The sequence below is a fragment of the Rhipicephalus sanguineus genome, chromosome 4 (genome assembly GCF_013339695.2).
Source record: "Rhipicephalus sanguineus isolate Rsan-2018 chromosome 4, BIME_Rsan_1.4, whole genome shotgun sequence".
NCBI lineage: Eukaryota > Metazoa > Arthropoda > Arachnida > Ixodida > Ixodidae > Rhipicephalus > Rhipicephalus sanguineus.
The window spans coordinates 595,721-623,112 of record NC_051179.1 but is presented as its reverse complement, the minus strand read 5'-3'; the positions used below and the strand labels follow the sequence as shown (position 1 = coordinate 623,112).

Sequence of the window (27,392 nt, the reverse complement as noted above, 5' to 3'; positions counted from 1 at the left end):
TACTTTTTTCCTTTCCTTGATTAGAACACATGTTACTCGCACCTTCGAAAGGGTTACTTTACTGATATGTAGGAGCTCTGTGTAATGTTTTCTTGGTGGTGGTGGTAACCACTTTATTCAGAACTCCGGCAAATTCGTGGCCTGGGCCTAGGCCGCCCCCGAGGAGGACCGGAGACCCTGTCTCCTCGCCGCCTCACGGGCTTGCTGGTTGTCGAACAGAATTTCTTAGCCAAAGACACTAAGTTGGGTCACCAAGAACAGGAATAAATTGGCTCGATAAACCTGTGTGCTTACCTTTGGAAGTTTCAGATACGTGAAAACGGCATGGATGCAGCTATATTCATATTTGTATTTCAGGAAGATTTAGTTTCACTGTTCACGAAAGTTTCTGTATATTGATATTGTGGTCACTGTCATGGAGGGGGGGGGGGTGAATAGTGCTTCGTTTTGGATAGATACATAGGTGTCGGGCAAGTTTAAACAACATGTATATGACAAAAAATGGTGGGCTTAAATAGAGCTGATTGCAGTTAAGCATTACATACATATTATTGAATGGCATGAAGCACTATATTTGACATCTTGGGGCTCATTTTACCTTTGTGTTCGTGGAAGGCTGCCACTGGCATCACGCAATTTCAGAATAGCATACACAAAGCTTTGCATTAGCATTTGTCACCACTGTGCATGCATCGTACGCTACCCTCTTGGGTACCCACGTTAAGTTACGAAAGTAGCGTATCATGCCCGTAGTAGCAATGCTAATGCTACGAACCCTATTCTAAAACTACCTATTATAATTGAGTAGCATTTACTGCTAAGACAAATATTCCTTAAGTTCAGTGTAGAAGTGGAATTGCTTGTGTTTAAGCAGGCATTGCCAGCATACCACTGCAACACAGAGGAATGCACAATTCTGTGTTCCATATGCAGACATGCATGCAGGATGATTGATCACTAGAAACATCCTTTTGTTTCCTCTATCTTTTAGGTTGTGCTTACCACCGCTATGAAGAATACAAGGATTTCACCTTCAGTAGTGTTTATCTTGCACTCTAAGATGGCTATTCCAGCTAGCATGGAACACAAATATTTGTGGCAGGAGAGAAAGTAAAAGACCTTATTCATGGAGGCACCTGGTGTGCGGTGGCACATGTTTGGCCAATGACATATTGTAACAGGGGTGTGAACAGAGCCTTCTGAAAAAGAAGTTCTTTTCTGTTCCATATTGCATGTGGTCTTTAAGGAATGCAGACAGACATAGAAACACACACACGTGTCACGTGTAAAGCTCAGAAATATGCGAAGTGTAGATCTATAGTCACATTAATTCATTTGTTATTGGCTTGCTTAGCCTGCAATCTCTCTTTACACACTGGGACAGCTCTCACCTCTAATCGACATGTTTCACGAACATGCTTCTTGGTGGTTTTACTATAAAAAAAACGTAGCATTGTGTGGAGGAAAGAACACAGAGTGGAGAAAAAGGAAAAAGTTTTGAGCACCAGATTTAAAGGGAGTGGTGAAAAGAAAGCATTGTTTAGTGTTGTATTTCTGACCTATTATGAAGCTCAAAAAATGATATGCATTATTTTTGTAGTGGGCTACTTGTTTTTTTTTTGTAGAATTGTGTTGGTAATCAGTTTAGAATTTTTCTGAGCCCTTTGCCTTGGTGAAAAGCTGCACTACTCTGCAGTATGTCACTATCAGTGGTATCCTTAATTGCTTCATTCTTTTGCACCTGACAACCATTCTCGGACATCTTTGAACACGTGCCATATTTCATTGTTTAGAAATGTGATTTACGGCGACAAGCTTCCGGCATGCAGTACGGCAATGTGCTGCCTTCATTGATTGCGGATAGGATTGGAAAACTACCTGTTGTATTCTTGGTGTCACCCGCATTTCTGATGTCCATGACATGTTCTAATGAATCTTTCGAGAGAGAAAAAAAGAAGCGCACTAGAATAACATAAACGCAGTTTTATGTGGCGCCTGCACTGCACAGCAGAAAGGGACGCTAAAGTGAAGCATTATAAATCAGTTTAAACTGATAAATTATTGTTGAGGAACTATATGGTCATTTGTTTTGCCGTTATATGCAGGTTAGCTTTAGAAAAATTAGGTTTAATTTTCTAATTTCACACCGACATTTCACCACCTGTGACATCTCAGCCTCCGGTCTTTTTTACAGCGAAAGCTGTTATGAGATCATTTCACCGGCCGTTTTTGGCGCCGTAGTTGTCCGCCGCCGCCGCCGGTGTCCATAACCAGTATTGATCGAAATAAGAAAAAAATTCCAGGATGGAACGAGGTTCGAACCTGGGCCCTCGGCGTGGGAGCCCAGTATTCAACCTCTGAGCCATGCCGGTGCTTGAAACTGCTTTGCAAAAAGGTCCTATACAGGCTTCATGTCGGGAAGGAACCACATTAGCTTATGCAATATAGCGTGGTAGAAGAGTAAAATAAGCACCCAGCGTCGCACAACGCGAACTCTGTAACCAGGCGTCACACAATGCGAATTGTGCAACGAGTAGGTTGTTGAATGCTTCCAACCCATTACATAGGGCTCTGCCATAATTCTTCATCGTCATCAGGCACAGCATCAGCAATGTGCGCATAATGCCTTACATGCGTTTAGCAGGTACCACGGCTCTCCGTAGAATGACGAAAAATGGCACAGTGCCTGCTGCCCTACTTCTCAAAAATTACAATGATTTATAGCGTAGTGGGTTCCTCGCAAGTGCACTTGTATTGGTTGCCAAGGAAGCCCATAAGCGCTTGATCCACTTCCTCGGGGTCTCAGTAAAATTACAATGATTTATAGCGTAGTGCGTTCCTCGCAAGTGAACTTGTATTGGTTGCCAAGGAAGCCCATAAGCGCATGATCCATTTCCTCGGGGTCTCAGTGAAGTTCTCCCCCCCCCCCCCCCCCCCCGTCTCTCTCCCACGTCAACGTATGGTATACAGCATGACGGGAGAGGGAAATAGCGACCGGGCGTCACCCAATGCAAATTACATAACTGGTGGGCCGTTTCAAGATTCCAACCCATTACAAAGAGTAAGCCATAATTCTTCATCATCATCAGTCGTCGCGTCAACAAAGTGCACATAATGCCTTACAGACGTGTAGCTGGTGCCTCGCTTCTCCGCACAATGACGAATAATGGCTTAGTAGGTGCTTCCCAACTTCACAAAAATTGTGATTTATGGCGTAGTGGGTACCATTCTAGTGTACTTCTATTGTAGCCCCAAGAGAGCTTACAACGGGCTCTAGAAACGCCGCTCTTCCAGCTTTCGCTGTGACTGTGCTGCGATTTCAACGCAGGCCTAGCGTTTTTTTCGTGTTTTGGCCACACTGGCTAAGTAACATTTTCTGAAATTTGCCATGTTCACTCTCTGGCTCCTTTGCAACATAATGCAGTTCATTTTTACCGATAAATAAGAATGGAGGCCCTTGAAAACACTATCCAAACTCTTAAACACCTCATAAAGCAGCATCGCCGTGTGCATTTTCTACCTTTATCAAGTGTCTTATCACAGCAGAAGTGGTGCTTTTGGGTTTGTGAGAGGATTATTTACTAACACGACAAAAATTGTTTTTTCTTTTTAGTGTCCCTTCGTATTGTAGCATTAACTGTATACATGCTAGGACGTAAAATGTTTAAAGTATTGCACCAGTGTCGACTGCCTGGCCATACTCGCAGGCAAATATGTTGAAGCTATTCAAATGTATGCACATCAGAAATAAACGTGCATTGTATTCTATTGTATTGTAAAACACAGCTGGAGTATAGCAAGAAGGCTAGAGATGCACAAAAAAAAAGGCTACTTTTTAGGGTGGCAGTGAGGCATGACTTTTTAGATTCAGTGGTTTGTTAAAGCAAACAATAAATCTTAAAGGTCAGAGAGTAATTCAGCAGAGAGGTAAAAATAAGCTTAGTGGTATTAGGTAGAGCCCTATTTCAAAAGGCAGAACATGAAGTATATCCAGCGAGTGAAATTATTTTAGCAAGTCTAAGCACTGGTGTGGCATAATCAATGCTTCGGAGCACTTCAGGCAATGAGAGCAGAACAAGGCACACACAGCGTTGTTTGTGTCTCTTTTTTTTTTTCATCCTTTTATAATGGGCTCGGAAACATTGAATTATTTTACAGTGGGTGGCAGGTAATTAAAGGCTTCTGAGATAGGGTGGTACAGTGTACCAGCATGGCAGACAATGCCAATATTGAAACTGAGTATGATGTTGTAGAGTACAGCGTATGTTGAGTTTAGAGTATAGAGAATGTAGGTATTGTAGGGTATAAAGTATGGAAACTGAGTATAGATTGTAGAGTTCACCATCTCGCTTGAGTATCAATGATGAGTGTGCCACTGACCGTTGTGCGTGGTTGCCATCATTCACACAGCAGCCAGGTCACTCATTGCTTAGTGGGTGGTCAGCAACGACCCTTAATACAGGTCTTTTAGGTGCTCTGTTGGTCTATGGCTTAATGGGATAAATGCTTGTTTCCATCTAAGCTTAAGGCGAGAAGTGTTTCATATCTTAAGCTTATTTTGTGCAGTACTACCTAAAGATAACACTAACATATAGCTTTGTAGTGTAACTAACACATATGCATAGGTCTGCATACCTTTGTAACGCGCTTCACCGATACACATCAGCAAGCCTATGCCAAGTTTGCTGCCGCTGCACTCTAGGAAAAAGTCGAGTATTTGGGGAGTATTTCTGCTACACAACAATAATCATCATCCACTGCGCGTACTTTCCTCGCGCTATCACCGCGCTCCCAGCACTTCCCGGTCACTAACAGCGTGCGCGTTATCAACGTGACATAGCATTCTTGATAGAAAAGTGAGGAGAGCCGGATTTTCAAGAAAGGAAACGCGAGCAAGCCAGATGATGATTATTGTTGTGTAACAGAAATACTTCCCAAATACTCGACCTTTTCTTAGAGTGTGACTGCTAGGAGGCCAGATGGCTGCTTTTTCTCTTTAAAAGTGAACATCACTTGAAGCAGTTAGTGTTTTGTAAGTGAAATATTTGTTAGGTCTTCAAAGGGTGGGCCTTTTTTTTTTCTGCTTCAGTTTGGACATATCTGTCAGGGACAAACTGTCATAGTTTTAGGAATTCACATGGGACAAATACAGTGCAAAAAAAAAAGCAATTTTTAAGGTCAACTCCTATTATCTGAAACATTCAGTCGGGTTTGAGGTTGAGGAATACCAACTTTTTCCGCATTAGTGACTCGAGAAAATTCTGTATTGACATTTTTTAAAGCAGCGTGATTTTCTTTTGCTTGCACCAGCATCACAAGAAGATTGATCTGGAAGCCAGTAATGGTCATCATATGAAGTTTATGCAGTGGGTTTCAGGAAATGTGTTGCAAAATTTTATAAGATACAGAAAATTGGATATCTGTACACTTTCTTGCAGAAATGCATTGCTTACAGCTGTACATACATTAAAATGGGTTGGTGTGAGAATCTGAACAGTTATTAGCAAAAACATGCTGATGAACATCTAACCAGAACAGTGAGCCGATCGAGCCTAGTGGGAATTCTTTATATGGGGTATCCCTATCAGTTCTGAGATTTGCAAAAGGACAATGCAGCTTATTTGTACAGATTGATTAAATCTGGCTGATTTCACCCCGGAAACCTAAGCTGAATCATCAAAAGACGCAGTTGCCCTGACCTTGTGCAATGTCCAGAGGGGCATCATTGTTTTGCTTGCATTTCCGGGCAAGCATGGGCAAGCGTCATTATCAAGCAACCATCTTACTCATTTCGTTGCTGCATCTGATTGTGCTTGCTGGAAAGGCCCCTCGTCAACAACAATAGCTCATCCTTGCTTGGAAGTGTAAGGGAAATGGTGCTGTATTACCAGGCATTACCAAGCACTCTTTGCCGTAACGTTCTTTGGCGATTCGGTGTCGGTTTCCTGGAGGAAATTAGCCGGACTTAGTTGGTCTGTAGAAATTAGAAGCCTCTGGCTTTTGCAGTTTTAGAAACGGACACGGATACCTTGTATAATGGACTTACGTTTTTCCATTAGGTTCGCTTCTCGCACACACATTGTTCTGGTGAAAAAGTGAATTAGCATGCTTTTGTTATTTGCTGTTGAGATATTCACCGTGACTCATTTCAGAGTGCATGCTGCTGTGACCTATACAATTCCGCAAAAAGTGGGCATAACCTTCTCTATTTCATGCGATTTTTAGACACATTTTCTAAAACACCTAGTATATTAAAGGTTGTACAAATATAGCCGTGACCAAAACAGAAGAAAGGGACCATGAGGGGATGCAAAGCCGGAGCACTTGCACGATCGCGTTCCGTTGGCACTCGTTGGGCATGCTACCGACCTTGCGTCGTGGAACGCAAAGAGGAACGCTACGCGCGTCGTGTCTTCCCTCTAACCTGGCCATTAATTCTCACAGGGCGAGCGGGGAACGCGGTCGACAGGCGCGCGAGGAGGGGAGCATAGGAGAGGGGGAGGGGACGCGCATGCGCTCATCGCGGCGTTGCGCAGGAGAGAGGGAGGGAAGATGAGGTGTGTGGAGGGTTTGCGCGTGCGCAGTAAGTGTGGTCACGCCGCACACCACCACCAAATTGATCTCTGCCATAACATGCTTCGCATTTAAAACACACACACATTGACCCAGGGGTATCCCCGAAATTGCTGACTAAGTTTGAGCTCATTCAGGGCAGTAGAAATTTGTATTTGAATTTTTTCACTGCTGTGCAGCAGTATAGCAACCATGAGCGGTGAGAAAATAAATTGTTACCCCCAAAAACAATTCCATGAAGTTACAGAGGCCTATCTCAGAATCCATGCTTTTGTGCTTGGCAAAAACAGGAAGTCTTTGCGAGAGCTAGAAAACATCGTGGCCACCAAGCAGTGTGCTGTGTTTTTTTTTTTTTCACGTGTCACAGTGCTTTGACACAGTGTTTTATCACACGAGTAAAGGAATTGTGGGCACAGTTTAATGACAACATCCTTCCTGTGCCCTTCGATAGCATGTCGTGTGGATCAATTTGCCCGCTGGGATGTCACACTCTATCGAACTGAACAACACAGCAGTAGCTCCTCATTTTCTGATGCCAAACGATGCGCAGCAAAATGGCAGTCACTGTCGGTGGGGAGAGTTTAGAGGCAGCGCTTCTTGAATTGAAACTTCTGAGCCAAGATGGTGTGCCACGGAGCCAATTTATTTTGTGTGATTAACCATACTGGGCCAACCAATCTCATTTGCAATGATAAACTGAAGTCAGTAGGATGACTGTGCCTTGGTCCGTCCCCTTTAAGGACATTTCTGTGAAAATTGCTCTTTCACTGCAAGAATGGCAGGCTTCAGAAATTTTTGTGGCTTTGATCTCATTTACGGTAACAGCAGTATTCTGTCACAGTTAACACCATCATCCGGCTGTTTACATATAATGGTATTTGCTCATTGGGGTGGCATTGCCAACTAACCCGCAGTTAGTGTGGTTTGTGGGGGTAGGTTAATGTATTCAAGTCGAAATTTAACGTAGTTAAGTTTAGTGTTAAGTACGCCTGAGATGCACAGTAAGGCCACATCCTTGCACGAATTGTTACGTTAAAGGCTTCCTCTTACGGAATCCTTTAGCATAACAACTCATTCAGCTTTCAGAAGCTGATCATGACACAGCCCATCGGCAGCACAATTATGTAGATTGCAGCGGTTGTTGCCATTAGTGGAATGGACTGAGCAAACGCAGTTTCACGCTCTGAAGCTGGTGTAGCAGTAAAAGAACAGATGTTCTAAACATTAACAAAATAATGCTTGCAGCTTCAGTGCATGTGAGCTGTACAGGGCAGAGTATACATCATTACACAGTTGTTCTGGTTCTCCTTTAAAGGAAATGATGGCATTTGCAGACCTATGCTTATTCATGGAATAGTGGCTTTTGGGGTCACTGCAAAACATTCTCTTGCAAATGGCTTTGCCCCATCTCAGTTATGTTTAGATATTGTGCCTTGTCAGTGGTATCTTTAGTTGTAAGTGCCGCTAGGTGTTTGTGGAGATATGGATGCCTGAGATAAGCCGACCCCTTTATGCACCATTGTCCTACTTGCTGGAAAGGTTACCCTTGCCAACGTAGCTATGTGCGAAGTACCAGTGATTTATGAAATCACTGCAAAAAATCTCCGAACGAATTGCCACCGATATTTAAAACAAAATATTTGAAAGTGAACTTCACTTGTACCAGCAAACACAAGCGTCTTTGGGAAAATTAGGTGTAACATGGGTAATAATTATGATTGAGCGGCACTTGTTGCTGGGTTAGTTAATTCTTACTAATCGAACAACCATAGCACCATGGTTACATAGCAAAAAAAAAAAGGAAAAATTAGGAGAGAGATGCCGAAGGGTTTACTTGGCACTCTCTTTGCTTGTTGTTTTCCTAATGCTTTCTTGTTTTATGCTAAATAACTGTACTTTTATGGTATTTTCAATTGACAACCACCATGATTAGTTGCGAGACACCTTAGTCAAATTTGTTCAGTGAAATCTGTAAGGTGGGTGGCAATAAATTTACATACTAAGACGCCTGCACTCATGTGAATGTGACAAAAACAGCAAAAGAAACCAGCTCAGGCTTCATGGAATGAAAACCTATAGCACAAAAAAAAAGAAAAAAAATCAAAAGTCCGAGATGACTACATAGTTTGCATAATACCAAACGTCACTTCTCATCTTCCCTTTTGCTCGTGCACCCTTTAGTTCGGCAGCTCCAATGGCTGTTTGCGTGAACAGAATTCAGAGTTCATGTTTCCATGTTCTCAAGTAGATGCATGAAAGGGGACAAAGTGCAGCTAGAAGAAGCACCCCAGTTCAAAGTTAGTGAAGTCTTTATGAGCTGCATGCTTTGCAATACAGATTTACATATTTGTGTTTGCAAGGCCTTCATGTGCAAGTCTGTGACCTACTTCCTTTCTTAAAGTAATTTTTTTTCCCATATATGTTCTCTACATATGCCCTTTACTGCAAAGGCAACCACAGTGTGGAGTAAATTTGCTAATAGTATGTGTCCCTCCAATTTTTTTCCTTAACTACTGGTTAATTGGTAGCATAGTTCTCGCAATTGCTCTAGCAAATGGAAGGCTCTAGATTTAAATAAACTGACATGAGAAGTTGGATTGATTGATGGGTTTCCGTCTGCACGGCTAGAGAGGATATCGTTGCTCATGCAGATTTCCTAAGCGAGTCCCGACTCTCTCTTTCTCTGCAGGCTGTCAGCATCAGCAAAGCTGTGAACTCCCAGGAATGCCCAGTGAAAGAGAAGCACGTCAGGAGTATCCTTTTTCTTCTTTGTCCTTATTAAAAAAAATATTTCCTTTCTCTGAAACAGCTTTCATCTTAGCTTTGGTGAAGTGCATGCAAAGTGGTTTCATAGGAACACCACTGTCCTCACTCAACATTCTGTGCGCTGCTTGGAATCCACCTTGTGTCTGGTTGAAGAGCTATTATAGAACTTTAAAGAGACTCTAGAGGTAAATTACACTTTACGTCAGAGTGAAAGGTCAATGCTTAAGAACTTCTAAAATGTCAATATTATGCATAGAAGTGTTTTAGTACTCGAGAAATTAAAGGGATACTGAACAAAATTTTCGCCGCCTAGATAAATGGCCCAATTGAAAGATTGGGTGCTGAAATTTGTTGAAACAACCTTCATTTCAGCCAGAGACTAGCAGGAAATAATGAACTTAATGCATTTTTCGCAAATTGGCGCGTCTAGCGGCTGCGCCGCGAACTAGAGAGGAAGTGACGCGAAACTCGGCGGATACTGACTCGCCAACTGTGCTCGCTGCAAAATCGCTTACCAATCGACATCGCAAGCCGCCACCCGCTGCCGCGCGTCTCTCTCAAAACGTGTTCTCACAGTCGGGAAGGTGTTCTTGAGAGGAGAGGTGGAGAAAGGGAAGTGGCAGGGCAGGAGAGAGCGTGCCGGTTGCCCCCCTTTTGCTGGAGCATTCGACGTCGCGACCGTCGACAAGCGCACTGGCGTGCAGCCGCCGCACTCTCACAATCCACTAAAAATACGGCCAACTGCTCAAAATTACGTGCAATAAACGCTGTGTATAGGAACACTCATATCGTCTGAGTCAAATGCAAGTGTTTTCGTAGCTTTTTCAAATTTTTGTTCAGTATCCCTTTAAGGTAAGTGCAAGACACAACTTCTGCCACTAGTGGGACATTCTCGTACTATATATCCCGATGACATAGAGCATCCTCAGTGCAATTAGTCACTAGTATTCAAACCGCTCGTGATAGGAAGAAACATTGGAGTGAATCAGAAGACTGAATAAAAAGAAACTTGTGCGTTTTAGTTTGATTCATGGAAAAAAAGCACTTCTTTACGTTACCCTCGGGAACGACGCAAGTTCTGTTTTCGCCGGGCTGTACCTTGCTGCACCAAAGCACCAGCTATCGGGCAAAAAGGGGCAAGTACGGTGAATGTTACGTCACAAGGCAGTTCTTGGAAGCGGACAGTTTGAATTCACCTAATGATATGCAGACCGCTATAACCTGATTTCTTTTCAAAATTTCTTTGGCCCAAAAAGAGCACTTTGAGGTTTCCAGAACGCTATCTCAACAATCCACGTTAAGTTTGTATTAGCCTTTTGTGTCCCTTTAAGCTATGGCAGGGCAGGACTCACAGGGGAATCAAAGGTTCGTTACTTTAAAGGCATCTACAGTGCATGCACTCACAAAACCACATTTTCTAGTGACATGGCAATTCAAACACAGGCTTCAGTTTACCAGAATCGCAAAAATAAGCTCGTTTGTCACACTTTAGGTGCTTTATACTTTGAACTCGAACTGCGTCTGGTGACCTAAGTTTGTGTAACATATGCATTGAAAGGGTTTGAACTTGAGTGCCAGTCCAGTGTGCCTTTTTTGTTGGTTTGCGCTGTTTCTTGCAATGTGTCACGTGCCAGAGATGAATTTGCCATTTCATAAAGGAGAGGAATAAAATGGGCTGCTCCAACAAACTTAAGCCCTGATCTTCAGATTAAGCAAATTGTCGATTATGGTCTTTATCATTCTTACTTTATCTCCTTTCTTATTCACCTCAGTTAATCTGACTGGAAGGGTTTGACAACACAAAACTATTTCAAAAGGGAAAATAATTCATTCCAGGGTAGCCAGTACAAAGCACATTAAATAAACACTGCAGTGTAAAGGCACAACATCCGTTCCGTTGGGACCCTGAACAGAGCCTACATGTGCTCTGCACCGTCTTCCTTTCTGCCGACGTAAACAGAACTGCATCTTGAAAATGTATCATCTGTGGCAGCATTGTGTTCTTCAGTCCAGAAGGGAAGGTTTATTTTAGCAGGGAAACAGTCTGTCTCCAAGCTTTGTTTTAAACAATGCCAAATTACGTTGTTGTTTTTTTCTTTTTTTGAAGCAGTACCAAACTGTATGCATGCAGTTTTGACATATTTTTTACACAAGAGGTTACTGCAAACTCCACGCCATCCATTTTGGCGGTTCCTTTCGTAAACAGTGCTGGCTGATGCATTTTCAAAGAACATTCCACAGATATCAGTGAGCCTTTTCAAAGAACCCCAGAGCTGTGCAGACAGTTTTTCGAGAAGCGATTTCTCAGAGCAGATTGTACAGCCTTTGTCAGTGGTAGCCTTGTCTTGTTGCATCTCATTTGCTTTGCTTTTATCGTTCGCTGTTTAGAAAGGGAGTGTGCAACAGCTCAACAAATCATCATAAGGCATAAACAGCAGACTGTTTACTTGGGCTGATTACAAGTTGACCTAATTACACGTTCCCTTGGCATTGTTTCTGTGTAGTTCCAATAAATAATAAGCTTCTGGGTTGTAGGGTACCCAGCGGTCGTAATACAGTAGACTCTCAGTAAACAGAAATCTGTTAAACGGAACTGCTGCTTAAATGGAACAACTGCCTCTGATATGATTGGTTTCGTACTTGTATTCTGCACCCCTGTTCACCTCTCGGCAAATGGAACTCCTGTTAATTGGAACATATTTTCGCGGTCCCTTCAGGTTCCGTTTAATGAAAGTCTACTGTATAGAGAAAACACTTTAAGCTCTTCTAAATTTAGCTGCTGTGTCCTTCCATAGGCAGGGCATTTAAAGTGTAAACTTTAGTTTTAAATTACATTTAGTGTGAGTCGCTTTATAAGCATGCCACTTTGAAATACTTGTTGTGGACAGCTGTGCTACTTGGTGTTTCTACACTTCATGCATTTCGAGCACTGAAAGGGAGATAAGGAGAGCTATATGGCACTTGTGCAAGAAGTGCTCTTTCTAGTACATTTTGGGTGCGGTCCTGCTGTCAAAATGTTCTACTCGATCTTACATCTTTCTTCTCTCATTTTCTTTTTTTTTTTCGCGGTTTTCTATTAAGCGTCGAAAATGCATGAAGTGCTACTGGGATAGCTGCCATTTGTCACTTCGCCGTTTCTCCACGTTTGGTTGTTCTCCTGAGCACGACGACAACGCCGCCAGGCCTGATAATTGGCACATTCCACGAGAAAGGTGCTCACACCTTCTGGAGCCTGGTGATGAAGCTCCCGCTGCAGGAGAACCCCATCGTCTGCTGGAAGTGCTGTCACGTGGTGCACAAGCTGCTCCGCGAGGGATACCACCGGGTGGGTCATGTACACCTCACCGTTATCAAGTTTCCTGGTTCACTTGACACACTTTGTTCTTTTGGAAACATTGAAGCATGGAGTGAAAAAAAAAAAAAAAGAGCAAAGTTCTTTACCAATTGCAAAAATTCCGATAGGGATGTGTTAGTGAAATCAGATGTCCTTTTTTTGTTGTTTTTGTTAATGAAGGAAAGGCTAGAGGCTTCTTCTCGATCAGCGGTGTATTGGAATATCATGTATGTATATGTGTATCCAAATGGGGAAAAATGTATGGTATAAAACTGTGCATAAAAGGACCTGCGCTCCTGAGTTGAGGTTTAGTTTCACTTTATGTGCATGTTTTTGTTCAGTGCACTATTGTTTTGCCGGAGTGATGGTTGCTACCTCCTCCAAGGTACGAGTAAACACCTTATGGTATCCGATCACTTTTTTTCTTTCCCCACAACACACACGAGTCTTCAGACAAGATGACGATGAAGCATGGTGTTACGACAGCGGTAGTTTCACTGAGCTGTGCCTCCGAAATATTGCACAAATAAAAATGCCAGAACATGAAAAACTGTAGGTTGCTGAAATATAACCTGTATACTCTTCATTATCGTTTCTCGCAGACTACACATTTCTTTGGGCATTTAATGCCAAAGCCTTAAGTTTAAATCATAACCTGCGGCAATTCAGGCTCAGAAGTGGAGGTTATCCCAACAACAAAAAGATGTACTTGCAACACTTATTGCAACTTAATTAAGCGTACTCTTACAATCACGAGCAACACGTTTGATGACTGTTTTTCACAGCGACAGTAGCTTTATCCGTTTCCTTTCTGCTGTAGACTAAACACAGGGCACTGTGAAACCTCACAAGAATGTTTCAACATGAGCAAGCTTTGTTTGTAGTCAAATAACCTGTTTATGTCTGTCAGGATTGCTTACACGACATCCAGTGCAAGTTTATAGCTTGACTGTGTGGCACGTTGTGACCACATTTCCGCACCTTCTCGGAAGGTATGTGTCATGTTCTCATGCTACAGCCACTTGCATACCATGACTGTAATTTTATGATGTTGGCAACATTGGCTATGATGTTGCAAAAAGGAATAAAAGCAGCCACATCAAGTGGCTGTGGTTTTCAGTTGAGCTGCAACCTGTGTGTCAATGTGTTATCACTCCCGCAATATACTACAGTACGCGTGATTTTCCTTTGTGAATCCTAATTTAGTGAGTGCGGGCTACCTCTCTTGCTTACTGCAGGCGATTCCCGACTCCCTCCGCTATCGCCAGACATTCCTGGAGTACGGCAAACTTTGGGTGAGTCTGTGCACTTTGTCTCTCCTGAAGCAGTTGATTGATGATATTTTTAATGTGTTAGCATTAAGAGGGCAGAGTGGAAGAAAAAAATGTGTCAGAGTTTGTGCAGCGCCGACTGCTTGTTTTTACCACTTAACTGTATCTACTCGTGTAATACCAGCACGATTAGTTGATGTCGACTGTGATAGTGAAGCTAATTAAATGTAATGCTGAAGCATTGTTCTCAGATTTACCACTACATTGCCATGGAATAATGAAGAAAATTTTGGTTCTATAAAAAGAAAACAGATGCGTACAAGTACGCACACCTTTATTCATTTTGAAATCTACTATTAATAGCCAAGATCCGAGATGTCGCAGCCGTGTGAGCTCTCTCATGGCAGTGCTTTATAATAACTGTAGCAAAAATTATATATATCCATGGAGAACTAACCTTGGGTTGATATCTTGGTAAGGGTAGGGACCAACTTCAGCAAGCAGAACAAGACAGGCTGGAGATATGAGCAACAAACGCATCTCCTAGCCGCCATGGTGAATCTCGCAGAGAAAGCAGAATGTTAATTCAGCATTAAAACACATTGAATGACAACATGCAATAACAGTCAATCTGTTTGACATTGCCAAATAGTGTCATAGCGCCATGCTATAAGAAACTCCTTTTTTTTTTTTCAGCTGCTGCTTACTTCAGAGATTTTCTTGCATTAAGGTTTTTGTGCGTGTCAGCATTCTGGATGTGCATTGATGCTTTTGCTAATTTTTGTTTATGTATTGAGTTTCCACTTATATGTGGAGTAGGCACCTTAGAAAGCCTGGGTACAGTTTGTTGGACTCCTGACCCTCAAATGCTGAAGGCACCAGTGCTTGATAAGCTTGCACCGGACATGTATTTCTGTATCTTTTTGTAATGTTTTGCTTGTTTTTTGTTTTATTTTTTTCGAACTGATCTCACTTGTGTGGCAAACGGTTCATGTAGTAGAGCCCTTCAATAATTCTCGTGCCTCTGTTGCTTCCTGAACCTTTATAGAGCGTAAAGGTTGATGGAATTCGTAAGATGCAAGTAAGGCCTAGCTTTTTGCTTCTTAGGTCATGCGCACATCGTATGTTCATTCTGAATTATTTGTTAAGTAGCAGTCGTTAAACTTTTGTGCATTTACGTGCTACCAGTGTATCATGTACCGGGTGCGTTCTTTCTTCTTTTTTTTTTTTTCCTCAATGTATGCACAAGTTTTAGAAATTGCCTGAAGCAGAAAGCACAATTCTAATCCTTGAACTGGGTTGCTTGAAAAGGCCAACGCTTACTTGCACTATTAAGTTGGCACAGATAATTGAATGAATAATAAAATTTAACTAATTCAGATTTTGAAATACAGTGCATTTACATTACAGCACAAATTGCAGTTTACAAATTGTAGCTTGTGGGTTAGCAAATCAAATTAACCATGTAACAAATTCTGAAGATGGCACCAGTTTTGAAATACAAACCATCATACTTGCGGTAAAAATGCGATGCTGCTCTAATTACAATTTTTTTTATATAAAGGAAGCACCGTTTCGTGCTTTGAAGTGCAGAAATGAGTTGAATGCCTGCGTATTTTGTTGCACACTTTTGGAATATCTAAAGACTAGAGCCGTCCTGAGAACTTGTTCCGAGTGGATGCACGTTGGAGAGCTGACTGGCTGTATTTAATAAATCGCAATGGATGCTGTAAAGTACAGTGAGTTAGAATCTTAGTGAAATTTCGGTAATAAGTTGATTACGCATTTTGAGTTTTTGTGCAAGTAGTGTTTGCTTCTTTAAGTAATCCAGCTCAACATTCAGAATTGTTCTCTCTGTCACATATTAATTCTAAATATTTCTAAATATTTTTTGTGCCCTAAAAAAACTATTAAATAACGTGTTGTACCTTTTCCTAATGTCCCTGCTGCAATTGTGACAAATGTGTGCTACCGCTTCTTGTAAGGCTATTTTTCCAAGATAAACCTTTTTGCTTATTCTTGTTTCATCTTTGTAGTTCAAAGACCACATTCTTAATTTTCTCAGGTTTCCTTTCTTTGTAACGGAATGACAGCGTACATTTTATCGTGTCTAAATTCTGTTGCAGGGCCTGCTCAAAGAAGGCTACGGAAAGCTGATCCAGTGCTACTGTCGACTCATTGTAGCCAAGCTCAATTTTCACTACAGGGTGAGCAGTTCTCATGTGCGATTCAAATGTGCAATGTGTGCATACATTACATTGTTACAGTGCACTCTTTGTGTGTCAGCATTGTTTCCCAGTTTATTTCATCATATGTGTTCAAAGAGTGCTCAAATGTGTGCTTTCTATATGGCAAAAGCATTTTGCATTGAAGTGTCAAAAATGTTAGTGTGTTTTAGTATGATAGAGGTGCTGGCACTTCACACATTTCTGTAGTAGTAGTAGTAGTGGTAGTAGTAGTAGTAGTAGTAGTAGTAGTAGTAGTAGTAGTAGTAGTAGTAGTAGTAGTAGTAGCAGTAGCAGCAGCAGCAGCAGCAGCAGCAGCAGCAGCAGCAGCAGCAGCAGCAAATTCAAAATAGCCCACTAGTCAACGAGGCTATCATTGTTTCAAATGCATGCAAGCATCACTGTGCAAACATCAAATAAGGCATACGAACACACACTCAAGTATAGATAACTATAACGAGCTATGAACACCAACTACATATTAACTGAAAGGTCACACTGTTGCAAAAAAGAAGGAAGATACGCGTCTTACGGTTGAGTATTGGCATGTCTATGGTACTGGTAGATGAATTTCAGGCCCGAGCCAGCCTTCGATTAACCTTTATAAACAAAAAAAAAAAATTTCGTGCCTAAGCAGTTATGTTATGCATAGACCCACACATGTGCCAGGTTTAATGGCTGGCTCTACCCTTCGTGAGCATCCACTGATAAGCTTTGTATCTACATTCTTTTCCGCCACACTGCACCCCTAAGTTCGTTGTCTGGTTTTCTTCTCTCGCATCTGTGTTTGCATGCTTTGATTCTTCTCATGATGAATTCCTACCTTCCTTTCTTCCTACCTTTCTGTCATTTCGGTGTGTAATTATTTTGTTTGCACGCTGGCATGAGCAGCAGGAATTTCTGGTAGTTAAATTTCAGTTGGACGCGTTTCAAGTAGACAGGGTAACAGCCAAGACATTGAGGGTGGAGACGACAGGCCTATTTTGATCATCTCCTATATCTTCACCCAGTCTCGCGTATTGAGTTCCGTATATAGTATTACGTCTTCTGCACCTAACTTACACACATGAAATAAACACATGCTCTTAAGCTACGCCTGCCCTTGACACAATAAAAAGTTTGCGTCATTTTATTCATTCCTGGTTGTGATGTGCACACACGCAGTGACTGGTAGGTAGAAAACTTCTCGACAATGTATTTAATGTATTTAGAGGTCCATACGGCATTTGAGAAAGGTATTGCATTTTATCTGTAATAGCATAGCTAACTTAAAGTTGGAAAGAATTGGTGGTTTTATTCCGTTCCTCTGTCGAGGCTTTCTAAAGGCTTCCGTTTTTATTGCCCCGCCAGTGTATCATAACTGTGGCATTGCAATGTTGCATTGTCACATCAATTATGATGAAATTTATGTGCTATTTTATTCTATGTCGTAAAGTGTTCTTGTAGTGTGCTTGTAATATGTTTCTTTAATGTTTCACAACTTTTCCTCGCCTTCCGAGCAAGGTCTGCTCATTCAGCTGTCTAGGGCAAAGGTTGAGCATGGACTTATCAATCTTTCCTTTCTGAATCTCTTCTTCCACACAGAATCCCAAGTTTCCTGGCAACTTAACAGTAACAGACGAAGCCCTGGACGACATAGGTGAAGGGGACGTCAACGTTTTGTGAGTTACCTTGTTATGCACTGTATATATTACGATATTTCGTATCTTTTATTTTTCTTCTTATTCTTGACAGGGTTAGAAATCTGTCACGAGCAGTGCATTCACTGCTGTGAAAAGCATGCAAGCACTGTCAACCTAGTAGGAATATTTGTTACTCAGTAGTGTTCGGGGTTTTTCGCAATTGCCGTCTATTTATTTAGGCTACTCCTTTGCGCACATTGATGCAAATGTTGCCTTGTCAAACCTTTTTGTTTTTGTGTCTTTACATTGCAAAATAAGCAGGCCTTAGGCTAGTAATTATGATGTCTGCAGAAAGGCATCACACGTAGTTAAATTGTTGTAAAACAGTAAATTTGAACATAACTGTTTTGTTATGTTCAAACCTACTTTTGTCCTTCCTGCTGCCCTTTAGGGTGCATTGATTCGCACTAAATAGTCATAGCGTTTATGGTCCATAATACAGTGTTTGTATTGCTGTTCTCAAAGTGCACGAGGCAGTGTCGCATGACACCGGTTGTCCTGGGAAGCCGCTAGAAAGTGGTGTTTGTGAGGTAATTGATAAGCTGTTTGTTGTGGCAGCAGTGTGTATATTCAGCTGTGATTACCAGAGGCAGCGCTGAGATTGAGGACATTAGGTGGAGGTATGATGCATTGATCTTGGGTAACGATGCAAATAACGAGCACATAGGAATAATGCTTGTTGTCGTCATGTGTTACTTTGGCCTGTGCCCGGGACTTGCGTTAATACCCAAGCGCTGTTTTATGGAAGTATGAGATCAGGAAGCTTTCCTAAGCAAGGTACAGAGCCAGTTTTGGTGTTGTTGGTGGTGAGAAATTTTTGCAATGAACGTTAAAATATGGACTGATGATTACGATTGGCAAGTGACATGAATGTCTTTTTTTTTTTCCCCACCAGCTTCCAACTGACATGCGAGATGTTTGACTATATGGATGAGATCCTGGCTCTTCAGCAGGCGGGTGTGTAGAATGTTCCGTCATTCACATCATCTAGTTCATATTGGTGTAACAGTGTTTGGACATTTGCAGCTATAATCGTAACTGGACATATCGTAAACGAAGATGTGTTTCCAAGTTCATAAGCAACTTTGTTTCGTTGCAATAAGGCGTGGTAGTTAGAATTCACAAGTCTAGTGTTCTAGGCTGACAAGGGCATCCTTAGTGAAAGCCTGTTCTGCGGAGATGGCGTAGGTGGGCTTGATGAAGTCTGGAACGCAGATAATGTGTCACATTCACGTTTTTGATAGTGGCATCTGGGATTGGGCATAATTAACCATATGGGCCATTGTATTGTTGTAGCCAGAGTGTGGTTAAAGCTGACATGAACACAACTTCAACACGCAGCCTCCATAACCTAACCTCTTGTCGAGCGAGTTCACCAGTGCGCTTTTATTCAGGTGTGTCAGAGGTTGCTTTGTTTCTGTCCCAAAGCTGGCTGTCCTGATGTGTCATCAGGAAACGCTCGTCAAAGGAAATGCACCCACATGTAGTTGCCGTTTGTTTTGTCAGAAACTACACTCGTCTCATTTTGTGCATGTCTACATGAAGGTTGCAAAGTGGGCCCTCTAGCGTTCGTGCCTCACGAATGTTGTTGGCAGTGCCGAGCCGCTGTTTCTTATACGTTGCATCTGTCCTCCTTCTGGCCATGCAGTGTTTGGTTCGCTGGACATGGCACGTTCCAACTCCATGACTAACTCTGGTCAGTGCCGCCTGGCGCCCCTGATCCCCTGCATCCAGGACTCGAGCCAGCTGTATGACTACACTGTCAAGGTTCTCTTCAAGCTGCACGCCGGTATGCGTCGACTCACTCTGCATTGTCATCAAGTGTTGTGGTTGTCAACTGAAGTGAAGCAGCCCTGTGGCACAATATGCTACGGAAAAAGTATACTCTGGACAATTACGAGCCGAAGAGTCATCACTATCACACAGGACTATGATGAGCATGATGATAATGATGGCACTGTGCAGGAAGCACTGCAAAAGCCAAAGACGCGTGCTTCGCTCTCGTGGACTTGCAGTTGTCCTGGATCGGCAATGTTTTCTAGGAAGCATTGGCTTCATATAATTACAGCAATGCTTTGTCAACGGAGCTTCACATGAAGTCAAATCGCATGCTGTTTTTGTACCTTCTTTGCTTCAGTATGCAAAGTACAGAGGAATCTCGTTGATACAGTCTTCACGGGAACTATGATTTCATCGTTATCCACAACTGCAGGGCAGCACAGTTGCACATTCATCACCAGTTATACCAAGACCATAGGCATGCGCATGGGAGGAGTGGGGGGGGGGACATTTGGAGTGTACATTGGGATGGTGATTTACAACCAATGTTAAAAGTATGTGGGGTAATATTATTCGGCTATCGAAAATTACCAAGCTCTTGGCTACAGAATGGGTTCTATAACACTGTGGTGCAGGGGCGTAGCCAGAAATTTTTTTTCAGGTGGGGGGGTCAATTATGCCTCATGTATGTTCGTGCGTGCATTTGTATGTGTGCGTGCGTATAGTACACAAGCAAAACTGAAAATTTTCAGGGGGGTTTTGAACCCCCTCAACCCCCCTCCCCTCCTGGCTACGCCCCTGCTGTGGGGTATTGGGCAGCACATCACTTCAATGCTCTCAGACGTGCAAAAGTAAAACTTGGTGGGTGTATTGTTTTCTTGTGAGAAAGACGCTGTAGAAGTTCCAGAGGTGTAGGTGCACGGGTCGACCATAAACACTCTTGAAGTGCTGCAGGTGCATAAAGTTTTATTGCTGCTGAAGGAAAATGATTCATTGTTCCTTTTTGAGGTTTAGCACGCGTGTATCATAAACGTTGCTTGTTTTTAGAACAAATTATGAAAATGCTCTTCCTATGTTGATACCTGTTATTAGGGCGTTCAAGTTAGTTTAGTAACATATTACCCTTTGCAGAATACTAAGTTATAGGAGGCATAATTGCGAAACGATGGCTTCTCAATTGGCATTTCCAGTGGAGAAGGGAAGCAATAAGTAGCCACTGTGCCGGTTTGTTATAAATCGGTTGTTATCTTACCTTGGATTGCTAGACTACGACATGGCAGCTGAGTCACGAGTGCCACTTTGCGTTGCGTATTTTAATCGCATAAGATGTATGGCTATTGTCGCAGCAACTAAGTACGTTGTACAAGTTGCTTGTATTACTTCATTTACATGCAGCCTTTAGTAACTAACGATTTAATTTTACAAGAACACCCATGTAACGTGAAAACATGTGCATGACACATTGTGATTGGACAGATATCACAGAACGTCACTACCGACATTTCATAGTTATTGAGTGTGAATGTTCGAGCGCATCGTTACAATCATAGTGTCAAGAAGCAGTGCAATTTGAATTAGGAGCTGTATCAGGCGGCACTATCGTACGTGCGTTCCAGCTTTGTAGCTGCCAATGATAGCTGGCTAGTGGATGAAACAGTGTTGGGACCCATTTGTGGTGGTTTTTTCTCTTCTCGCACCTTGTCCCTCTGCCTTGGCCGTGCCTGCAGCCCTGCCAGGTGATACCCTCCTCGGCCACAGAGAGCGCTTCCTCAAGCAGTTCAAACTGTTGAGTACTTTTTCCTCAACCACCATTTTGAATCGTTTGTAGGGGTGTGCGAATAATGAATTTTAGAACCGAATCGAACGCGAATAGAATACTGTTCGAATCGTTTTTGAATGTATATGGTAAGGCAACCATATTTGAAGCAGCCCCAAAATGTTAATGTAACCATTTTTGTAACAGCCCAAGAATTCCACATTTTATTTGAAACAAATATTCACTAACTTTAACAAAGGAATATTGCTATTACGTTTAACCAACAAAATAATACCACAACTACAGTCGAACCTCGATATATCGAACGGCACGGCGATCGCGAAATAGTTCGATATATCCAGAATTCGATATAAAAAAATCACGTAAAAAATGCGTCAAGAACTTGTGGAAAACAACCAACGAACCAATCGTGGTGCAGTAAATACTCACTTGAAGATTCAAACAAAGTATTTATTGTGTTGGCTTAAAATACTGAAAAAGAGTAGCCTGCTTTTTGTTGGCAATGGCGTGTTTTGACGACTGCGTCCTCAACATAGTCCAGGTGATCCACAAGTGAAAGGCCGGTGCCTTCAATCGCGCTGCAGTGGCGGCGCGCAAGGGCCAAAGCAGCTACGACCTCAGCTGATGTCGGGAGCGGGGCACCATCAGCGCTTGCGGGATCCACCTCGGCAGCGTCTTCATTCGGCTGCTCAGCGGTAGCTTCGGCGACGATCTCTACATCCGTTAGCTCCGCCGTTGTACCAGTGCTGTCGTCACCTCCAACGAAGTCTTCGATGCACATGCTTTGCGGCTCCGCACCAACAAAGCTCTCCAGCTTGCTCCACGTTTCGGCGAGCTCGCTTTCTTCATCTGCGCATGCCAACCCAGCTTCCTCGGATTCTTCCACTGATGCTTCGTCAGTGCGTCCACCGAAGCCCGCATGCCGAAAGCAGTTGGCTATCGTCGACTGCTTGACGTTTTCCCACGACGCCTTGAGCATTTGGATGGCGCCCAAAAGATCGATCTTCAGATCTTGGCCCATCCGGAGTCTTACAAGCAAAATGTCGATCAGCCGACGCTTGTAGATAGACTTAAATGTGCGGATAATGCCCTGGTCCAACGGTTGGAGCTTCGAAGTGGTGTTGGGCGGCAGAAATACCACTTCGATGTTGCTCAGCTGGGCATCGGTGTGGTGTGCCGTGCAGTTATCGACGATAAGGCATACCTTCCGTCCCTGACGCACCAGGTCCGAATCCCACGCCTTCAGCCACTTGAGGAAAATATCCCTCGTCATCCACGACTTCTTATTCCAGGCATAAGTCACCGGAATATTGGGGCAGTTCCGCATGCACCTCGGGGTTTTAAATTTGCCAATTACAAGTGGCCGCAGCTTCGTGCTCCCATCCATATTGGCAGCCAATAGGACCGTCACACGGGCCTTGCCTTGCTTGCCCCCGTGGCACTTGTCCCCGCGTTTGCCGCGGAAGCATTTGCCAGAACAGGCCCGTCTCGTCAGCATTAAAGATTTGGCTCGGCTCATACTTGGCGAGAACTTTGGGCCACTCATGATCAAGCCACTTCTGCATTTCTTGATCATTGGCGTCCTCACTCTCTCCCGACACAGTCTTCCCGACAATGTTGAAACGAGTCTTAAAACGTTGTAGCCAACCGCTACTCGCACTGAAATTCTCGACGCCGAGAATGAATGCAAAGTTCTTTGCCTTCTGTTGCAACATCGGCCCCGATACAGGAATATTTCGGGCCCTTGCGTCCATGAACCACTTGTGGAGAGACTTCTCAACATCTTCAAAAGCAGCTTTGCGTACACGCCGCGCGCCCGAGTGCTGACTCTTCTCGGCCTTGGCCTTATGTCGGCTTTGTTTTTGAGCAGAGTACTCAATGTGCTCCTTGGTATGCCTAACCCGTCCCGCGACGCTCCGACTTCTTCTCACCATTCTCAACGCGCTGGATTGCTTCCAGTTTTGCTGCAAAAGTCAGGGTCGTCCGTTTCTTCGCGTCTGCAGCCATCGCTACACACACCACAACGCGCGACAGGCCTAACACACGAGCACAACAACGACTGATGCGACGGATGCCTGGCGATACTATCAAGGAGGAGCTGGTGCAACAAGTGCAGTGCGTCGTTGCTGCAAGGCTGCGGCGTGCGTATGCCGCTACGTTCAAGTGGCGCACTCGGCGCCATCGATGTGTGCAGCAGTCGTAAACGCCCACCGCGCTACCGCTATTTTCGAGAGTTGCGGGAAAGCTCGCCGCCTGTCAACGGAACGCGGGCGGTTTGGGGTGGCCGAGTTCGATATATCCATTATACGTCAAACTTCGTTCGAAATAAAAAATTAAAAAATGCATGCGATTTCCCACGTGATATAGGAACCGTTCGATATAGGCAATAATTCGATATGTCCGTGTTCGATATATCGAGGTTTGACTGTATGTAAAGTGAGGCAAGCTCCTATACAGAAGCAACTAGAGCCCTACAAGCATTTTGTAGCTGCTGATTGAAATAGAGAAGTGACTACAGTATTCAAGGTGACACTTTGTCAACAGCTTTTAAATAAAACCGATATATAAATATTAAAACAATATTCACATGAGCCAACACCATCACGAATGTCATGAGAAAGATTGACGACTCCATCGCTGTGGCGACGTTGGAGTTTTCAAAAATACGCCCTCATCGTCTGATCATTATAGCATTAATAGTCCCGTAAAACCTTGTGCTGCATGCATCTTGGTAATACGATCATTAAAACAAGAAATGTTACCCCTCTCTGTTCCAATGTTTCAGTCGTTTGAGCTTTTTTCAACGGTGCTTATTATTCGAAAAATGTTTGGTATTTCTGATATGCACTATTCGATTTGAATACCGAATCAAATAGAACACTATTTGATTTGTTATTCGAATGTTTTGAATATTTGCACACCCCTGATCGCTCGCTTATAATCCATTATCACATGGTTCATGAGGCTTAACATCCCAAAGCAACTCAGGCTATGAGAGACACACTATAGTAGAGGACTCTGCATAATTTTCGGCCACCCGGATGTGTGTAATGTGCTATAATATCGCACGGTACATGGGCCTCAAGCATTGTGTCTCTATCGAAATGTGACTGCCAGAGCTGGATGTGTCTTTTGGGTCAGCAGCCGAGTGCTGCAACCACGTAGTCAACATGGAAGCCCGTCCATTAAAACGTCAGGCATGAAGGTTCGAGCAAGGTACAGACGCAAGTACATAGAAAAATAAACACGCAGGAGAAACGTTGGACTTACAACACAAGTTTATTTCAGAGCTGTTTTGTAGAACTCAGCCGTACACTAAGTGCAGTAAAAACATGCAAATACAGCCTAGCCTGCCCCCTTCATCATCACGTGCTATCGTCATGTGCCAACTGGCCCCGGAAACCACACTAATCTCACCAAGTGTAAGTTTCGAAGAACTGTCTTATTGAAATATTGATTCTTTCTCTGAACAATTGCAGCGTATAACTTTTTACTGTTTCTATACTCAATATACTTTTGCATGTAACTGACCTGCTTTCCACAGCAGCAAATATGTAAAAAAAGAAGGATGTGATTTATGGGCTTCATTTAAACCATTCTATTCCAAACCCTGCGAACCACTACCTTGCAAAGAGGTCGAACGACGTAAGCCTGCAAAATCCAGACCTGCAGGAAGTCTGGACATTTTGAGGCAATTCGGTAACACCTTGATAAGACACAAACATTTTTCTTTCTGCTGTATGCTTTCTCAGCATCAGCAGGGGGCACTAGTTGCCTGTTCTTGTTCTCTGGAGGCCCGAGCTGACTGCTTGAGCACAAGAATTCACAGGACCACATATTCATGACTCTATGTGGTGCATTTTACTGCAATCCAAAAGGGCACACATTCAATTTTTGTGTGCCCGTTTGCAGCCACATTTTGATGAAGGCATAATGCAAAAGCACCCATGTGTTTATTAGATTTAAATGCATATTAAAGAGCCCCATTGGCCAAATTAATCCAAAGTCTCCCACTACGACACGCCTCGTAATCATATCGTGGTTTTGGTATACGAACCCCATAATGGTTTTTAGCAAATATTCTCAAGATGGTACTGCAAAACAGAAAAAAGAAAGAGACAGCCTACAAATGACTACTGTGATATACAAATATCGTGATACAGTCGACGACCAATAAATCGGACTCCACGGGCAAGGTAAATAAGTCTGAATTATCGAAAGTCCGAAAACACGAATGCGTCAGAAAAAAATACTTTTATTAACACTTCAGTGTCCCAGTGGCCAAAAAAAGTTGTCTATGCGTTGCTGCACGCACTTCCGTTTACGTGCAACCAAGTCCGCCTGAATCTCCGCCAGTGTGATGTGATCGCTGTACGAAGAAGAAAGAACAGCGAGGGCTCGAGACAGGTCCGCATGCGACGGCTCCGGAGCACACGGCGCGTCTTCATCATCAGAGTCAGAGTCGCTGTTTGGCGGCTGCAGAACCTGCTCAATTATGTCGTCGTCGTTCAATTCGGCACACGACGACACCGCACTGTCGACGTTTGCAAAGTCTTCAAACGTAACTGTATCGGGAATCGGCACGCCGCAGCCTCGAAGGTCGTCAATAACGTCCGCACTTGAGCTCGTTGCGCTGGGCGGCAGGTCCGGTTCTTCAGTTGCAGTGTCGGGTTCTTCAGCTTCGGTGTCGGGCTCACTACGGAACGTGAATCCAGCGTGCCGGAAACAGTTGCTGATCGTGCCTGCCGACACTGCCTTCCAGGCATCGGCAAGCATGCTCACGGCTGACATTAAGTCAACGTTGTATTTTATCTGGCTCTCTAGGCACAACAACACGCGCTGCAGCATGCGTGAAGCGGTACAGCACCTTCAAATTCTTGATGATACCTTGGTCCATGGGCTGCAGAATACTAGTCGTATTCGGCGGCAGGTATTCTAGCTCGATGGCTTTGAGACAGCTGATCGGCACATGGGCAGTACAGTTATCTACGAACAAAAGGACCTTGCGCTTCTGCAATTCAAACTTTCGGTCCAATTTTCAGACAAACTCTTCGAACAGCTCTTGCGTGACCCATGCCTTCGTATTGGCTTCGTACCAGACAGGCAAATTTTTTTTCCCCTTAAAACATCGAGGGTTTTTCAATTTCCCAATCACCAGCAGCGGGAGCTTTCTCGTGCCAGAAGCGTTGCTGCCGACGACGACAGTGACTCGTTCCTTGCCGAGTTTTCATCCGTGGCAAGGTTCTCCAGAACGGGCGAGTGTCTTCTCCGGTAGCAGCTTATAAAAAAGCCCAGTTTCATCGAGGTTGAAGGTGTCGTCCGCCGAGTAGCACCTAAGCAGCTCCGCCAACTTTCCACCATGGTAGTTCGCGACCAGTGAGCTATCCACAGCACCGCTCTCACCGCACATTTTTTTGAAAGCGAGGTCGTACCGCTTCTTAAAGTTCTAGAGCCAGCCATCACTGAACTTAAATCCATATATGCCAAGGCGAAGTGCCAATGTCTCGACCTTTTGCTTCAAGAGGTGGCCGGAAACGGGAACCCGTTGAGCGACGGTAGTGTTAAGCCAGATGCTCAACGCTTCTTCCAACTGCGGATGAAAACCTTGGCACATCCTCTTTTGTTCACTTCCGGATGATGTCTCCGTCACGCTGAAAATCTTTCTCCTTATTCTTCATGTAGTCCGATATGGTTTGCTTCAAAACATGGAACTCTCGAGCAACTTCGACTTGCGGACGACCACTGAGCACTTGCTGAATGATGGCGGCTTTCTTCGCCATGGTTAGCCTTGTATATTTGCCGCGTTTCATCATCGTCGGCGCGGCCTTCAGCGCTGGCTGTGAGGGCGCCGTTGGTGCCATTTAACTCAGATCTTGTGAGACGGCAGGGCGTAAAATAAAGCAAGTCTCAAAATAAAAATAAACGCGCGCAGAATTTAGCGAAATGCTGTACCGCAGACACATTCACACAATGGTGGCGTTAGCA

General features: G+C 43.5%; 1 protein-coding gene across 1 annotated transcript in view; it reads left to right on the top strand.

Annotated features, from left to right (window-relative positions):
- Nucleotides 1-27,392, top strand: part of LOC119389283 (huntingtin-interacting protein 1-like) — a 106,693-nt gene that overhangs the window by 1,309 nt on the left and 77,992 nt on the right. The window contains 8 exon segments of the mRNA XM_037656484.2: nucleotides 9,263-9,326; nucleotides 12,522-12,664; nucleotides 13,912-13,968; nucleotides 16,071-16,151; nucleotides 17,754-17,830; nucleotides 18,747-18,808; nucleotides 19,500-19,640; nucleotides 21,358-21,415. Coding sequence (XP_037512412.1) covers nucleotides 9,263-9,326; nucleotides 12,522-12,664; nucleotides 13,912-13,968; nucleotides 16,071-16,151; nucleotides 17,754-17,830; nucleotides 18,747-18,808; nucleotides 19,500-19,640; nucleotides 21,358-21,415 — 683 coding nt within the window.